The 16,718-nt window shown below is 43.5% G+C and overlaps 1 protein-coding gene across 1 annotated transcript in view; it reads right to left on the reverse strand.

The window, feature by feature from the left end:
* Positions 1–358: 358 nt before the first annotated feature.
* Positions 359–16,718, reverse strand: part of ulk4 (unc-51 like kinase 4) — a 176,672-nt gene continuing 160,312 nt past the window's right edge. The window contains exons 35-36 of the mRNA XM_056286926.1: positions 13,796–13,884; positions 359–419 (exon numbers count right to left, since the gene is read on the reverse strand). Coding sequence (XP_056142901.1) covers positions 359–419; positions 13,796–13,884 — 150 coding nt within the window. The remainder of the gene's footprint in view (positions 420–13,795; positions 13,885–16,718) is intronic.

Consider the following 16,718-nt stretch of genomic DNA (forward strand, 5'->3'; position numbering starts at 1 on the left):
TGTTACTTGTTTGTTAGTTTTATTAAGACTATAAATAGTCTGCAGTAGTATGAGAAAAAAAACCTTATTCCATCCATCCATCCATCCTCCGAACTGTTTATCCTGCTGTCAGGGTCGCAGGGATGCTGGAGCCTATCCCAGCAGTCACTGGGCGGCAGGCGGGGAGACACCCTGGACAGGCCGCCAGGCCATCACAGGACAGATAGATGTAAAATGGTCACTTTAGTTTCACATCTATTTGGTGAGGGACTTCTCTGGGAGAACAGTTTACATTTCAGGGCAACTATTCAGTGTCACGATTGGCTGGTTTCTTCAGATGACTGTTAAAGTTCCCAGCATGATGAAGGTTAGCGGAGGGTTAAAGGCTGTGGATCACCTGGAGGACCTCAGCAGCCAGAGCCGCCACATCAACTTGAGACCTGAAGAGAGAGGAAAAAACAAGAAAAGTATTTTTACCTTTATTTATTTATTTATTTATTGCTTTTATACCTGAGGATTCTGGATTATATAGTATACAGACACCAACTATCTGCGGATACACGAGGACTGTAATTTCACCAGGCTCTTGAGCTTCGTACAAGACATCCATCACTTATGCGAAAAAGCCTGTTATGGCTTACTGAAATGGACGCGGTCGTAAACTGGTACTGTTAGTCTGACCGGGACTGTGTGCTTCTTAACTGGACAGTTTTACATGTAAAGCCAAGCCACTTTTACCACTTGTCATTTTGAATTACTCTGCTGTGTACATTCAGGACAGGTGTCGGTTTTCTGTGATTGTCCTATTAAATCTACTGTAACTTTGTAATTCAAATCGATGGTGAAGCACAGGGTTTGAATTGGGGGGGGGGGGTCCTGACTGATTTTCGAGCATTTGATGTGGCTGATTTCTGACTTGTGCCTATGTCCATGTGTTGTTTATTCGTGGCTATAAACTATGTGCCTTGTTGTCTACGTCGGTGTTTCTTGTATTCATGTGTTTTAGCTACTTGCTCTGGTCTGTACAGCACTTTGGTCAACATGGATTGTTTTTAAATGTGCTCTATAAATAAATTTGACTTGACCTGATATATCCTTCTTACCTGTAATCATAAATATTACAATATATTTCTCATATTTATGCCTGGAAGAATCTTGCAATACAATTTCAGACACCGCTAAAGTGGACCATACAATTTCTTAACCTTGACGTTAGTTGAACGTCTCATTTGCCAGCCTCATTGCAACCGCTTGCATCTTCATTAAAGTCTAAGCTCATGTGCAACGTGCAAGCCAATGGAGATGCTGTAGGTTAATGTTAAGTAGCTTGGCTATCTAGCTAGTTTAATACACTTTCTTAGCTTCAGAGTTTCTGAATTAGATTGTGTCAAGTGTCTACAAATGAACGTAACGTTAGCTAGTTTCTAACTTTTGTCATAAGTTACAGCAACTAACATTGGCTAGCTAAAGCTAACGTTTGCCTTACCTAATATTAGCTAACTAATGTTAGCTAGCTGATAGCACTCTTACATTTCCAATGTTGACTAAATAGCTAGCTAGCCGTGCCTATGGCTTGGATTTTATTACCAATAAAAAATGTCAATATATTATCTAATGTTAGCTAACAATGGTGTTCAGTCATGAGCAGTGAGACAACGGAGGATTAGTTTTTGTAGAGATACGTTTTGACATCAATATAGTTTGTTATTTAATTTTAACAGACTTTTGTGTGGCCATGGTGGTTTAGTTAGTCTTTCTGCCTTCTTGATATTAGCTTTTATAATAGGCATTCCCTTTGTTTTCACTTAGGAATGCAAGAGTTTTACCTGGTTGGGTAATTGAACAATATTAAAATCCATGTGTGCTGAAAGCAATAATTGTATTAGTTCGAATGTATGACTACATTATTGAACTCATTTCATTCACAGAGTCAACATGAGCAAGAGGAGAGATATCCGGCACTTTTTTGGTGCTAAAAAAAAAGAGCAAGTTGAAACTTGTAAGAATTAGGACTTAGAGATGATAATGCAGCCTGTATTTTCTGTGGCTGTCATGCAGGCTAAATACTGAGCAGGATAGTATGGGTGATGGTGAGTTTTATATTTATGTGCTGTTGTATTAAGGAAGTAGAGGGAGGTCAGAATGACATTCAGCAGGCAGGAGGAGGTCAGGAGGACAGTGAGCAGGCAGGACCTAGTAGCAAAGAGGTGAGTTACAAAGGAGACTGCACTTAAAGATGTATGCTATCATACCAGATATTTGTTGAATTTCGCTCTAGAACTTTGTTTGCAAACTCTGACTACAAAAGTTGTTGTGTGATACATGCCCCATGAGCTGCTGTAATGGATTTGCTATATCATCATCTACAGGCTGCACACGTTACGATAAACAAGCAAGATGCTGTAAGGATTGTAAGACTTCAGTTCACTGAAGCACGTGCCTGTGCTGTACTGGGTTCCCTTTACTTCCTGAAGAAAAACTTGACACCCCCCGATTATCATTGCATAATTCGCACTCTGGCGAAGTGTACCTCTAGACAAATCCCCCTCCCTAACATGTTTGCATTTTCAGAGAATCCTCACTGTGCTGTGTGACCCACATAATGCAACAACAGATTCAATTTCAGCTTCTGCCACATAGAGGCAGCTTTAGTCACACTTAGGTAACTTGTATGCAAAGTGCACTCTTTGCCGCATCTCCTTCAGCTCATGAGCTGCCTGAGCAGACACAGTAGGAATTAGTGGTAATCCCTCAGAGGTACCCCTGTGTGTGTGTGTGTACGAGTTCCCCATGCCACCGCCGCTGTTTATGCCATTTCCGTCGGTGAGATATTGGCCACCGTGGCTCTTTGCAGTTAAGCCACAGTACTCAATGCATTAAAGTCATCTGCGGTTAATCTGGTTATCTGTCACTTCTTGTCACCCGAACGCATGTAAGGTTACTCTTATATGCATAAGAGAATGGGCCACTCATTCGAAATTGATGGGGAAATCGAGTCAAAACAAGGAAGAGGTCAACATCCTGTCATGAGATTCTCTCAAGGTTTTAAGAGGCCATTGCTTTCGCAAAAAAAAAAAATCGATTACATCCCTGAACAGCTTCTTCTGCTTTCACTCTGTATCAACTTGTTCAATAGGTCCTGTCGGTTTGCAAATGGAAGCAAGTATCGTGTTGAGAGGAGAGAGGCAGGAGGAGTGTGTGCTAGCTATGTGGTCTGAAGAGTTTTGGCATATGGACTAGATTATGGGGATGGGTTGGGTTCTGTGGAGGAATGTCAGCTGTAGCAGGCAGGAGATTAGAAAGACCCCGATGTTCAAAACAATAACCGAAGGAATTGCAGTCAGCGCTTGCCAACACCAATGGCCTTTCAGGTGCTGGCTTTTCAGGTGAAGTTCATCCTTACTTTCCTTCCTGTTCTAGTTTTCAATTTCCACCCTTCTGAAAGTTATATTTTTCAATTTTTGTTTTGCTCCTTGAACTTAACCTTGGACACCGTTATGGATTTTTGAGAAGAAAAAATTAAATGAACAAAAACATAATAGACTATGGTGTTTGGAATCTAACTAAAATGAAAGGAGTCTCCGTCTGTCCTGCGATTTTCTCAACAACCATTCATCCGATCGACCTCACACTTGGCGGGTGTATTGCTGGGGACCCAAGGAAGTGCAGTGTCGAGTGTGAAGTTGTTTGGATGAGCATTTCTCGAGAAAGCTGCAAGCAGCAATACCAGAGGCCAAGCAATCGGCCCGTTCCGAACAGACACATTTTGACTGCACTAGTAAGAATACAAACTCAACCAAGAACTAAACAAATATTGCATAAGAAATTACAACATACTGTGTTTATTACCAAACACAATATACTCATGTCATTAAAATATGTTGTAATAAGCTGTGAGATATAAAAGCAGATAGATTATGGCATTAGAAGTCATACAACATATTTTGGTGTTTGAAAACATACACCATAGGGTAGCATTTAAAAACAGTTTTCTATACTATGTCATTTTAAAATAAGCTATCCTGTGCAAAGGCACACACATACACAACATACTACCTTAAAATATTAAGGCATACTGCTTGATATGGCATCTAAATATGAATACTTCATGAAATTCTAATATGGCATGCTGTACTCGGTCAGTTTAAAAAAAATCCTCAGTTATGACACACTGAAATAAAACATAGTATAAACATAGACACATTAATTCACATATCATATGGCAGCTTGGTTTAAATAGCCAACCTCTACCAGACCCCTTACCAGCTAACTGGAATGTAATGTAATAGGTTCTCTGTTCCCCTCTACTTTCTCTCTCTCCGCCCTGCCCGTCTTCATCCTCCATCTATCCTCTACCTCCCTATTCCGCCTCCTCTAACCCTGCCAGGGCAGCCCTGTGCCAGGCCGACAGACCTCCACCCACCCGCCTGTCCCCCTTAATTAATTAAAACCCACCTAATTAACCTAATTAACAAGCCTCCCGCAGGCCCTGAAAATCATAGAAAGCTGGAGAATTTGGAGGAGAAAAAAAAAATCGGAAAACCTAGACCCTAAATTTTTAAGGAAAAACTTGAAGTTGGCTTCTTATTAAATTCTTGCACTTCCAGTCACACGCACTGACGCTCGAGTCCCATAATGAGTTTAGAATGACACTATTGGCTCCAGATTACAAGTAATGCCTCCCACAGTCTCAAATCCTTTGTACGCAAACAACACTTTGTGTCTGTCATGTTGTGTCTGTATTTTCCCTGTGTCTGTCAGTCTGTCTAGTGTGATAGCTACATACTAGTGTTCAAAGTGTGCAAAAGAGCCATGAAATAGAGGTAGGTTGTTCAGCAGGGCTGTGCAGTTTAAGTGATCTCGAGGAACATCTCTATGTGTGTGTGCGCGCGCGCATGTGCGTGCTATGCGGAGTCGTTTTCATCTGTGCTCCGGGACTGATGGACAGTCGACTGATTAGCTTGATCCGCATTCTTTCAACGCGCTCACAAATTGGTCCTCCCATCTCTACCAGCTGCCCTTTGTATCACTCAGGGGTGTAAAAGCAATCGAATGTGAGGAAGTCTTGAGTACGTCCTTGGGTTGTGTGGCCCTGGGCAACGGCCTGCACCTGCGCCTCCTTTTTACTGCAACTAGCATAGCACTTAGACAAAGGAATGTAAAATTTGGGGAAAGGTCCATCTGAAAACACCATCTATAGAGGTTTTCAAAAAACAGCTCACACAATCAGGGAAAATCGAAGCTGAACAATCACCAGGCCTTCCTTTGGTAAAGGAAGTTTTTGAGCACTGCACCTAAGTTAGGTAGAAATAGGCAGTTTACTTAGCCTAGCCTTCATACACTGATTAAATCCATCACTGACAAAGAGCTGGGTCTTTATTGGAGGCGGTCAGTTAGTTCAGTGTTGTTCCTCTGGAATCAGAATAGACATGATGCTTCTACTTAGATTTTTTTTCTTTTCTTTAAGCCTCAGTAAAATCAGGCCCTGTTCCTGATGGCCTGATATTTTGAAAGCAGCAATAACATGGGGATCAGATTTTGGGCCTCTAGGCTTTTCCTACCAAGCGGAGGGGTGTGAAACCCCCTCCCTCAATTCGGGTAAGGGTTTGAGGTTTGGAAAAGGCATTCTGCAGGTTGCCATGGCAAAGTCGGTATGACATCATCGGGGGTGGAATCACAGCGCAGACCTCAGGACCCCCCCCCCCCCCAACCCCTCTCCTCCGCCTGCCCTGGCTCTTCTCATCGGCTCAATTAGAAACCTCCCCTCACCCTCTCCAGCTCCTCTCATCTCCTGCCCTTTCTCCAAAAAACTTGCACCCCCCCGGTAAACCAGAGGGGGAGCGTGCCAGTCTCAGCCACTTCAAAGGCTGGAGCAGATCTGGGCTTTCATCTCCCAGAGAGGACAGCAGAGAAAAGAGAGTGAGAGAGAGAGAGAGAGAGAGAGAGAGAGAGAGAGAGAGAGAGAGAGAGAGAGAGAGAGAGAGAGAGAGAGAGAGAGAGAGAGAGAGAGAGAGAGAGAGAGAGAGAGAGAGAGAGAGAGAGAGAGAGTGCAAAGAAGGTAAAATTGGTGGAGGAAAGGCAAAATAAGTGGAGGAAAGGCAAGAGGGAGAGAGAGAAGAAGCCAGCAGTAGCAGGTAAATGGGAAGAGTGAGGGAACTATTGGGAAAAGAGGTATGGAAAAGGGAGGAGGGGGAGAGAGGTAGGGGGTTATAAGGAGAGAGAGAAATAGCAGGGAGAAGGAAGAGAGAAGAAGTACCAATGGGGGAAAGGCGAGAGAAGAAAAGAAATGATAGAGAGAAAAAGAGGGAGGAGAGTAGGGGGGCCTCTATGGCAGGACAATACACGCCCTTCAATGATCTGACAGGATGTGTATGAGAGAGACAGAGAGAGAGGTTCTATTTATATGTATATACTACTTATATATGGGAGGGTGAGAGAGGGAGGGAAAGTATGTGTGTGTGTGTATACACACCAAATATCCCATTAGGATAGAAAAACTTGAAACCACCTATCTTGTGGGGGCATTTTTTGGGTCCCCATGAGGAAAAGTGTCTTGTTTTTTTCCCCCAGTTCCCCCTCCCCCTGAACAGGTGCCCCGACCGATCAGAGGAGGCGCTAGTCCAGCGACCAGGACACATACCCATATCCGGCTTCCCACCTGCAGACATGGCCAATTGTGTCTGTAGGGATGCCCGACCAAGCCGGAGGTAACACGGGGATTCGAACCGGCGATCCCCATCTTGGTAGGCAATGGAATAGACCGCTGCGCTACCCGGTCACCTGAAAAGTTTCTATTTTAGGGTTAGGAATTGGGTTTAGGGTTAAGGCTAGAATTAGGGTAATGCTGGGACCAGACTAGACGATTTCAGCCGATGTTGATGTCACCAACAAATTTCCAGCGTCGGGCCCAATTATGAACATCGGGAACGAGGAACGGGCATCTTTACCCAGTGTAGTGTGACATAATCGAAGAACAGCGATGTGGCTTCTGGGACGCCCAAAGCCACCCTGACAAAAAATCTAGCATGTCAGAATATATTGTATTTCCTGCCTAGTCTGACATCTCCTGCAATGTGTTCCTTGACATTGACCAATAGGATGACAGAGTGCTGTCTGGTGCACATATGTACACATGGCAAAGAGAAAGTGACGCTGCTGTCAGGTGGAACGACAAAACGTTAGTCGAGCGGTGGCAACAATACCCCTGCCTTTCTGACGCTTCCTCGAGGGAGGACCATGACAGAACCAAAAAAGGTAGGAGAAATGTTGGCGAGAAATAGCGGAGGCACTTCAGCAACCCGGTGAGTAGCTAGTTAAGCTATAGCACTAGCCGCAACAGCACCCACGATCGTTTCTTCTCTCTTCTCTTTTAGAACTCAAGACTGCCAGCAGCACACGCAGCATTTCTGTAACCATGATCGACAATTTCTTGACCCTCCTCCATGATGACCTATGAACTCACGCAAGATCGTGAAAGGTAGCATACGATGATCGGTCAGGGTCATACTTGTAGTGCTGCCAGTCTCCCGGTCAAGACACGGTAAGATGTTATGGCACTATGATTGCCTAAACGGACATGGTGACCATCATGAACGACAAAAATATTGTGTTGTCTGATCTGAAATTAGTTTAAGGGTTAAGGTAAGGCACGGTTATGGGCTAGGGAATGAATGTTGTCAGTGAGGGGTCCCCGCAGGTATAGGGAGACATGGTGTGTGTGTGTGTGTGTGTTTGTATGTGTTAGGGTATCTGTGTGTGGGAGGTCTTTGGCCTCACACATGAAAAGATCAAAGCAAGCACAGTCACCGTGACAACAAACCAAGAGTTCAAAATGGAAAAGCACTCATACAGGTCCTCACACACACACACACACACACACACACACACACACACACACACACACACACACACACACACACACACACACACACACACACACACACACACACACACACACACATTCTCTCTTGCTCTGTCACACACCCAGCAGCTGCCCACAAACATTGTCTCCCTCTGTCTAAAACACACCCACACAGAAACACTCCTTCCCTCTCAACCTGCAGTGCAAAACATAGGAAGTAATTCTCCTACACACAAGCATGCAGATAAACAAGATCGCACAAGCTATAGAACTAAAATAATAGTTTTCATCTTAGCTCTTTGTTATCACTAAGCATGGTCATCAGGTGCTCGTTTAAGTGCTTATTTCTGATTCCGTTCCTGCATTGTCTGTCAGGCCAACTTGGCTACTACTGTTTGCCGATCCGTCTGGGGGGAAAAAGAAAAAGAGAAAAGGATCCCACCACTGGGCTGTCAGTCTTCCTCTATAATCCCATTCAAATGTCATTCCTTATCATTTTTAATAATCGAATTATATTCGAGTTTTTAATCAACCACAGCATGAAGATATGGGAAAGAGTAATAGCAGCTAGGTTAAGAGGAGAGGTAATGATTAGCGAGCAGCAGTATGGTTTCATGCCAGGAAAGAGCACCACAGATGTGATGTTTGCTTTGAGAATGTTGATTGAGAAGTATAGAGAAGGTCAGAAGGAGTTACATTGTGTCTTTGGATTTAGAGAAAGCATATGACAGGGTGCCGAGAGAGGAGGTGTGGTATTGTATGAGGAAGTCGGAAGTTGCAGAGAAGTATGTGGGAGTGGTGCAGGATATGTATGAGGGAGGTGTGACAGCAGTGAGGTGTGCGGTAGGAAGGACAGATGGGTTCAAAGTGGAGTTGGGATTACATCAAGGATCGGCTCTGAGCCCTTTCTTATTTGCAGTGGTGATGGACAGGTTGACGGACGAGATCAGGCAGAAGTCTCCGTGGACTAGGATGTTTGTGGAGGACATTGTGATCTGTAGCGAGAGAAGGGTGCAGGTTGAGGAGAGCCTGGAGAGGTGGAGATATGCACCGGAGAGAAGAGGAATGAAAGTCAGTAGCAGCAAGATGGAATACCTATGCATGAATGAGAGGGAGGACAGTGTAATGGTGAGGATGCAAGGAGAAGAGGTGATGAAGGCGTATGACTTTAAATAATTGGGGTCAACTGTCCAAAGTAATGGGGAGTGCAGGAGAGAGGTGAAGAAGAGAGTGCAGGCAGGGGGGAGAAGAGTGTCAGGAGTGATTTGCGACAGAAGGGTACCAGCAAGAGTTAAAGGGAAGGTTTACAAGATGGTTGTGAGACCAGCCATGTTACATGGTTTGGAAACAGTGGCACTGACGAAAAGACAGGAGGTGGAGCTGGAGGTGGCAGAGTTGAGGATGCTAAGATTTTCATTGGGAGTGACGAAGAAGGACAGGATTAGGAATGATTATATTCGAGGGACAGCTCAGGTTGGATGGTTTGGAGACAAAGCAAGAGAGGCAAGATTGAGATGGCTTGGACATGTGTGGAGGAGAGATACTGGGTATATTGGGAGAAGGATGCTGAATATGGAGCTGCCAGGGAAGAGGAGAAGAGGGAGGCCAAAGAGGTTTATGGATGTGGTGAGAGAGGACATGCAGGTGGCTGGTGTAATGGAGGAAGACGCAGAGGACAGGAAGAAATGGAAACGTATGATCTGCTGTGACAACCCCTAACGGGAGCAGCCGAAAGTAGTAGTAGTAGTAGTAGTGGTGGTTTTAATGCTCAAATTTAGCCTAAGATTTACTATTTGCTTTTACACTGTATATACAGACATTGACAATGTCATTGCCAATGTTACAATCAGCATGTGGTTGTTATATGTTATGTCCACTAGAGGGCATTCCAACATTACCAGGGGCCTCATATATCAATCGTTACTATGGGCAAATTTGTGCGTACACACCCAGGGAATTTTTTAGCCCTCAAGATTGTCTAACAGTCAGTAGCAAAGCATGATGGTTATTTGCAATTCCTTCCTCCTAACATCCATTGTCTACCTCTTGCAATGAGCAATCACCCAGGCCTGCAAAGACATCAGTGTTAGCCAATTGGTGTCTAAATTCAGGGGTTACCTAGGCTCTGGACTGGTCTCTGAGACAAACTTCAGGGCTTAAAAATCACATGGGTGTGTACGCACAAATTTGCCCACAGTAACAACTGATACACGAGGCCTCAGGTTATTATAGTTTTATATGCTATTTTTCCATTTGTTGACGGAAATCCAAAAAAAATTCCACACATCGCTTCTTAAATGGTCAGGAGTGATGATCTCCATGGGTGCATTGCTTTCTGCCATATCTGATACTGTGTGTTTGTTTTGTTGTTCGTCCATCGCAGCGACGAGGACCATCTAGTCATCCTGTAGGGGTCGATTTCGGTGGGTGCGAAGATGGCTGGTAAGTCCAATCTGTGCCCTGAATGTTCTTTGGCAGTGTGGGTATGGGATAGTGGGAGTAGCTGGAGGGTTGCTGGCACAGTCTTTCCTGGCCTGCCTGCGGCTCTCTGCTGCAGCAATCCTGGCGGCCTCACATGTGTTTGCGCCATTTCGGACAGCTGCACACCACTCTCCTATGTTCAGAGCTTTCTGTTTCCATGTGTCATAGTTGATGGTGAAGGCCTTTAACAAAACCTTCAAGGTGTCTTTGAAACACTTTTTTTTACCACCATGGGAGTGCTTGCCTTGCTTGAGTTCGCCATATAACAGTTTCTTTGGGAGCCAGTGGTGCGAACTACGTGGCCCACCCAACGAAGCTGTGATTGCATGTGGATGGTCTGTATACTCGGCAGTCTTGAGCGAGTGAGGACCTCTGTGTCAGGGATCTTGTCATCCAACTTCATGCCAAGAAGTTTTCTGAAGCATGTGGTGTGAAAGTGGTTAAGTGTTTTTGCATGGCGTTTATAAAGTGTCAATTTTTCGCAGCCATAAAGTTGTGTGGTGAGAATTATGGCCCGATACACTTTAATTTTTGTCTCCTGGGTGATGCCTCTCCTGTTCCACACATTCTTGTGGAGTCTGCCAAAAGCAGTACTTGCTTTAGCAAGTTGTCTGCTCACATCTTCATCAATGGTGACATATCTGGAGAGAGCACTGCCCAGGTAGGTGAATTTGTCAGCCACATTTCATCGATGCCCATTGATGGTGACGTTGGGTACATTGTATGGCTTGCCTGGAGCTGGCTGATGTAGTACTTCAGTATTTTTTATGTTGATGGTGAGGCCGAAGTTGTTGCAAGCCTCTGAGAACTTATTGACACTATGTTGCATGTTGGCTTCGGATATAGCATTGAGGGCGCAGTCATCGGCAAACAGAAGATCGTTGATGGTTGCCGTTTTAACTAAGGTTTTTGCTTTAAGCCGCTGAGGGTTGAAGAGAGAGGCATCAAAACGATAATTGACAGCAATGCCAGCGTCCTCCTCTCTGAAGGCATCTGACAGAATGGCTGAGAACATAAGGATGAACAGGGTTGGGGCAAGGACACAGTCTTACTTTACTCCGTTAGAGACAGGGAATGGCTCAGATGCAACTTGGGACTCTGGCTAGCATGCCATTGTGTAGCTGTCGTACGATGGTGATGAACTTTTTTGGACATCCGTATTTTGCCATGATTCTCCAAAGTCCGTCTCTGCAGACAGTGTCAAAGGCCTTGGTCAGATCGACAAAAGTGGAGTACAGGTCAACATTTTGTTCCTGGCATTTTTCTTGAAGCTGGTGGGCAGCAAACACCATGTCTATGGTTCTGCGTTCTTTCCGGAATCCACACTGACTCTCAGGTAGAAGTCCTCTCTCTAGGTGTGTGCTGAGGCAATTTAGTAAAACTCTTGCAAGTGTCTTGCCTGCAATGGACAGCAGGGAATTCCATGGTGGTTATCACATGATTGGCGATTTCCCTTGCGCTTATAGAGGTGTGTAATGGAGGCATCTTTAAAGTCCTGAGGTACTGTTTTCAGTTTGCCATATGAAACCACATAGGACCAAGCACTGGACCAGGGGTGACAGAGCCTTCTACATAGCTGCCCCCTCCCCAAACACATCGACACTGCACCGATCGGTCCACGTTCAAATCATTAATCAAAACTCACCTTTTCAGAATTGCTTTTAATGTGTGATTAATGTTGTGTAATATGTTTTTGGTGTATTGCTTTTATGTTTATTTTAAACTTAAGTAAAGCATCTTTGAGTACCTTGAAAAGCACTCTAAATAAAATGTATTATTATCATTATGGAAATAACTGTTGCTAATGTCACTCACAAATCGCTGTTTGCATGAAGTTCTAGCCTACTGACATTGTGAATAGCGATTTTTCCCCCTGAAATGCTTGTTATAATGATCCAATTACATATTCCTTTGCATCTACATTAAACAAGAACAGGAATAGCTTATTCAAGATCACTGAAGGGCAAGTAAGGCTTGTCAACCCATTTTCCTTTTGAATGTTCTTGATAACATAGCCCTCTGAACCTGGAGAATGTTTCACCACTTAAAACCAACTAACAATGCAACTGACTGATACTCAAGGCTCAGCGTTTTCAGTTTTTACCGATTTTCACTGAAAAATACCCAAATTTTTTAAAAGGAGCAGATTGGTTTAAACTGATTTTCACCGGGATTTTATGTTTCCACGGATCCAAAAGTTGTTCCTGTTCGTGTGAGGTTATGTAACAGGGCCCTCTTGTGGCGAAATTCGGCATGCTGGATGGCTTTGAAAAATAAAAACCAAAACGCTGAGCATTGCTGATACTTGATCTTTTCTTTCTTTTTTTTTTTATTATTCTTCAAAAGTTTGCTTAGCATTTTGGTGGAAACGCATACTTGTTCCAGGGCCAAAAGTGGGCTTTACAATAATAATTCCATTTACAGTTTCATTTAGCAGATTAGCAGATGCTTTTATCCAAAGCAACGTACTTCTGAGAGCTGATACAACACAAGCAAGGATCTAGGCAAGAGAGAACAACATGAGTAAGTGCCATAAAGCTAAGTTCCATCCAACAGCAAGTAGGTGCCAACAGGCAGTGCACAGAGGCAGATTTTCATTTTTTTTTCTTCCTCTGTCCATCAAGTACAGAGGTGTTTGTGAAAGAGCTGGGTCTTTAGTCTCTTAATATTCCTATTATGAAAAGGTCTGTTGTAACTGGGTCTGTGTATATGCTTAATTGTTGTATTTTACCAATACTGGATGGATTTCGTTTCAAATTCAAGCCATAGGATGATTGCTATGGGGCACAGGACACACGTGTTCTGGACACTAGTTAGTAGTAATCTCACTCAGTTTGATCAGGAGTTTAAAGTTGGCATTAGCAGCATTCAGCAGGTGCTTGGTGCAACTACAAGTAGTGGTTTATACTATTGTTAAGAAGGCCTCTTGAAATATAATAAAAAGATCTTGTGTTATTTTCAGTCTTTTTTTCTCTCTTTTTCAGCTCCTGATGTGCCCATGGCATTCAGCTCCTTTATGCTTTCTTCTCAGCAGCGTTTGGTACTTGAGTCTTTTCAATGAATAATGAGAAAAAGACAGGTTGTGACATTTGCGCAGACACGTTTAAACATGCATGTAGAAATGAATAAGCGAGGACTAAGACAGACGCTTCACAAAAGAAATTTAAGTGGAGCCATTTTAATAATTCAGTCACTAGAGTGCTATCAGGCCTGCTGTAGATACACATACAGAGAGAAGTGCAGAACTAAAACACAAATCCCTTTGACTTTTTCCACATTTTGTGTTGGTGCAGAACCATGTCAAACGTTTTTTTTTGTTTTTTTTTGTTTTGATGTGTATGCAAAGCCTCTACTATAGCAGAATAGCAAAATCTTATGGTTATTTGAATTGTTTTACCCAAATTAGGTTTAGACGAACCAAACACACACACAGCAGCCACGCATGTGCATGTACAGAGATGCACACAAACACACCTGTTTGAGTGAGTCAGATCTTGCAGTAGATTCACAAGCTCTTCCCCTTCAGAACATTCCCACCAATCAGATCTGTCGGCTGTCTGTGCCTGGAGAAAGAGAAAACTGATTAATCACTCACTCACTCACTCAGGCACGCGTATGCACGTGCACGTACACATACACACACACACACACACACACACACACACACACACACACACACACACACACACACACACACACACACACACACACACACACACACACACACACACAGACTGCATCCTATAGATTTTATTAGGAAAAGGGACAGCAGAACTGTAACGGATAGTTGTAAGACTAAAGTTGGTCATTGCAAGATTTCATAAACATGGACATTAGAGTAGCATTAAACACATTTTATGCATTTTTTTTCAAAGGAAAAGCAGCTGAAAAGCTAGATTTTACTGTTTGATGTTTGGAATATAATAATGATAATAATATAATGATAATAATAATGATATAGGCTTTTTGATAATCCAAAGCAATGAAAAGACTGGAAGCGATCTCATTTGTTTGTAGTAGGTTTTTAGTTCACTATGAGACAAGTTCATAGTTTAGCCATAATACTTTTTCTGTAGATTGACCAAGCTGGATTTGCATCAGTTTTAACGCACTATAGAGCCCTCTGTGGTGAACACAGTGAAACTGCCACTAGTCAACACATGATGTTAAAGAGAGACAGACGTGCCCTTTCTGAACACATTTTTTAACATTGGGAGTTTGAATCATAACCAAAAATAGGTGTGGTTTTATGAATTCAAAGCTATTGGCTACTGTCTTCCTGGGTGTTCGCGTGGGTGGGGCTCGGTACCACTCATCACTTGCCGTAGAAAAAAATGGTGGTAGGCCTACGGCACAGCAGTGCAATACAACTTGGCGAATAATATGTTCGATGATACAAATAACTGTTAGATAGATAGATGATAGATATTTAGATAAATAGATAGACAGACAGATAGATAGATAGCTAGATAGATAGACAGCAATATGTCGTAGCAAGATCAATAATAAAGTCTCAGCAAAATAGCACAAACTCGAGCCAAGTAGCTAGCAGGAGGGGGTGAAAGAACGGCTTCCCCGTGGTTTTATAGCATCTCGCTACGGACACACGCTATATGCAAACTGACTGGTGTCTAACGTATCCACCGGCACAATTTGTCATTGGACACCATCTACAGTCAATCACAGGTCTCTCTCTTGAGTGGCCGCAGATGCGCTGTTTTGGCCACTGAATTTCTCCGTGGCAACATTCCAACTCGGAACATAGCCTATCAATAGGAATTTTCAGATTTTGATGTCAGTATCACTTTAAGGCTATCAAATAATTATTTCAACACATTGCCAGTGCTTCAACAGAACTGTTACAGAACAGAGACTAGGGTCTGGTTTGGTGGCTTATGAAATGTCTACCCTTCCACCACGTTTTAAACTTATTCTACTATCACAACGGTATGTCACTCTAAAGAGACTCACCCTGACTGCCATTCACCCATTATCTGTACCCACTTGATACAATTTGGGGTCATTGGGGGGGTGGAGTCTATCCCAGCAGGCATTAGGTGGAAGGCAGGGAGACCTGCTTTCTGCCCTAGACAGGTCACCATTACAGGGCCCAAACACACAGTCAGTCACAGACCATTCACACCCATGGGTAATTTAAAGATTCCAGTTCACCTATCATGAATCACTGGCCCGTGGGAAGAAACCCACACAAACATGGGGAGAACATGCAAATTCAGCACAAACCGTTGGAATCAAACGCAGGACTTTCTTTTTTTGAGGTGACAGTGCTAGCCATTAAAGCACCATGCCATCCCCAGCCATCATACTAAAATGGAAGGAATCTCCCTGTATGTCTGTCTTTTCTTCAATTTTCTCGACAGCTGCTCATCCGATCAACGTCACACTTGGTGGGTGTATTGCTGAGGCCCCAGGGAGGTGCAGTGTCCAGTGTGAAGTTGTTTGGATAAGCGGTTCTCTAATTAGCTTGCATGCTACAAGTTTGTGCAAAACGTATAGACTTGATGATGTCACACGCGTGATACAGACATGATGACATCACAGGTATAAATACCGCAGCTCAACCATCCCCACACTCAGATTAGACATTTGAAAGCCGCAAGCAGAAACAGAGACCAAGCAATCAGCCTGTTCCGAACAGGCACGTTTTGAACAGGCACTGCACTAGTCTTGCAAGAAAGAAAAATACATTTCTTCCCCCCTCATAAGATTATTTCACACATTCAGACTTTTTGTTCTCATCCATTTTTGTCAGTGCTGCCCCCCCCCTTTTTTTTTTTTGTTCCTAGCCTTGCATGCCATTCCACAAGTCAGCCCAGAACACTTGATTCTTAAACTGCGTTGAATGTTTGAAAGTGTGGTTTGGGCAATTTCACACGCTTAAAAAAAAAACAAGGACTAGGGTGCACAACAATTCCCGAGATGTTAAGGTTTGGCCAAGGGTTCCGATTTGTCATGTAGTGGCTTTGTGAATATATTTAAACATCCATTCCATTCATCCATTATCTAAGCCACATATCCCAATCAGGGTCACGGGATGCTGGAGCCTATCCCAGCAGTCAGTGGGCGGCAGGCGTGGAGACACCCTGGACAGGCCGCCAGGCCATCACAGAGCTAGAGTATTATTATTCCAAGTAATTTTGAAATGTATAGTTAATATATCAAAGACAAACAACCACGCGTTAAGTCCCTCTCAGGTCGTCCATGAGTGAGTGACCACAATGTGCGACACATAGCCCACAGCGGCCGTTGTGCAGTGCAGTGGGAAAAACAGAACAGACCAATTGCATTGCAGTTAGGGAACAGAATCACATAACAATCATTAAAAAAAAACGTCAATAGTAAATAGGACTAGGGCCAGTCATCACAAACACATAGT

This window comes from Lampris incognitus, chromosome 9 (genome assembly GCF_029633865.1).
Source record: "Lampris incognitus isolate fLamInc1 chromosome 9, fLamInc1.hap2, whole genome shotgun sequence".
In the NCBI taxonomy this organism is placed as follows: Eukaryota; Metazoa; Chordata; class Actinopteri; order Lampriformes; family Lampridae; genus Lampris; species Lampris incognitus.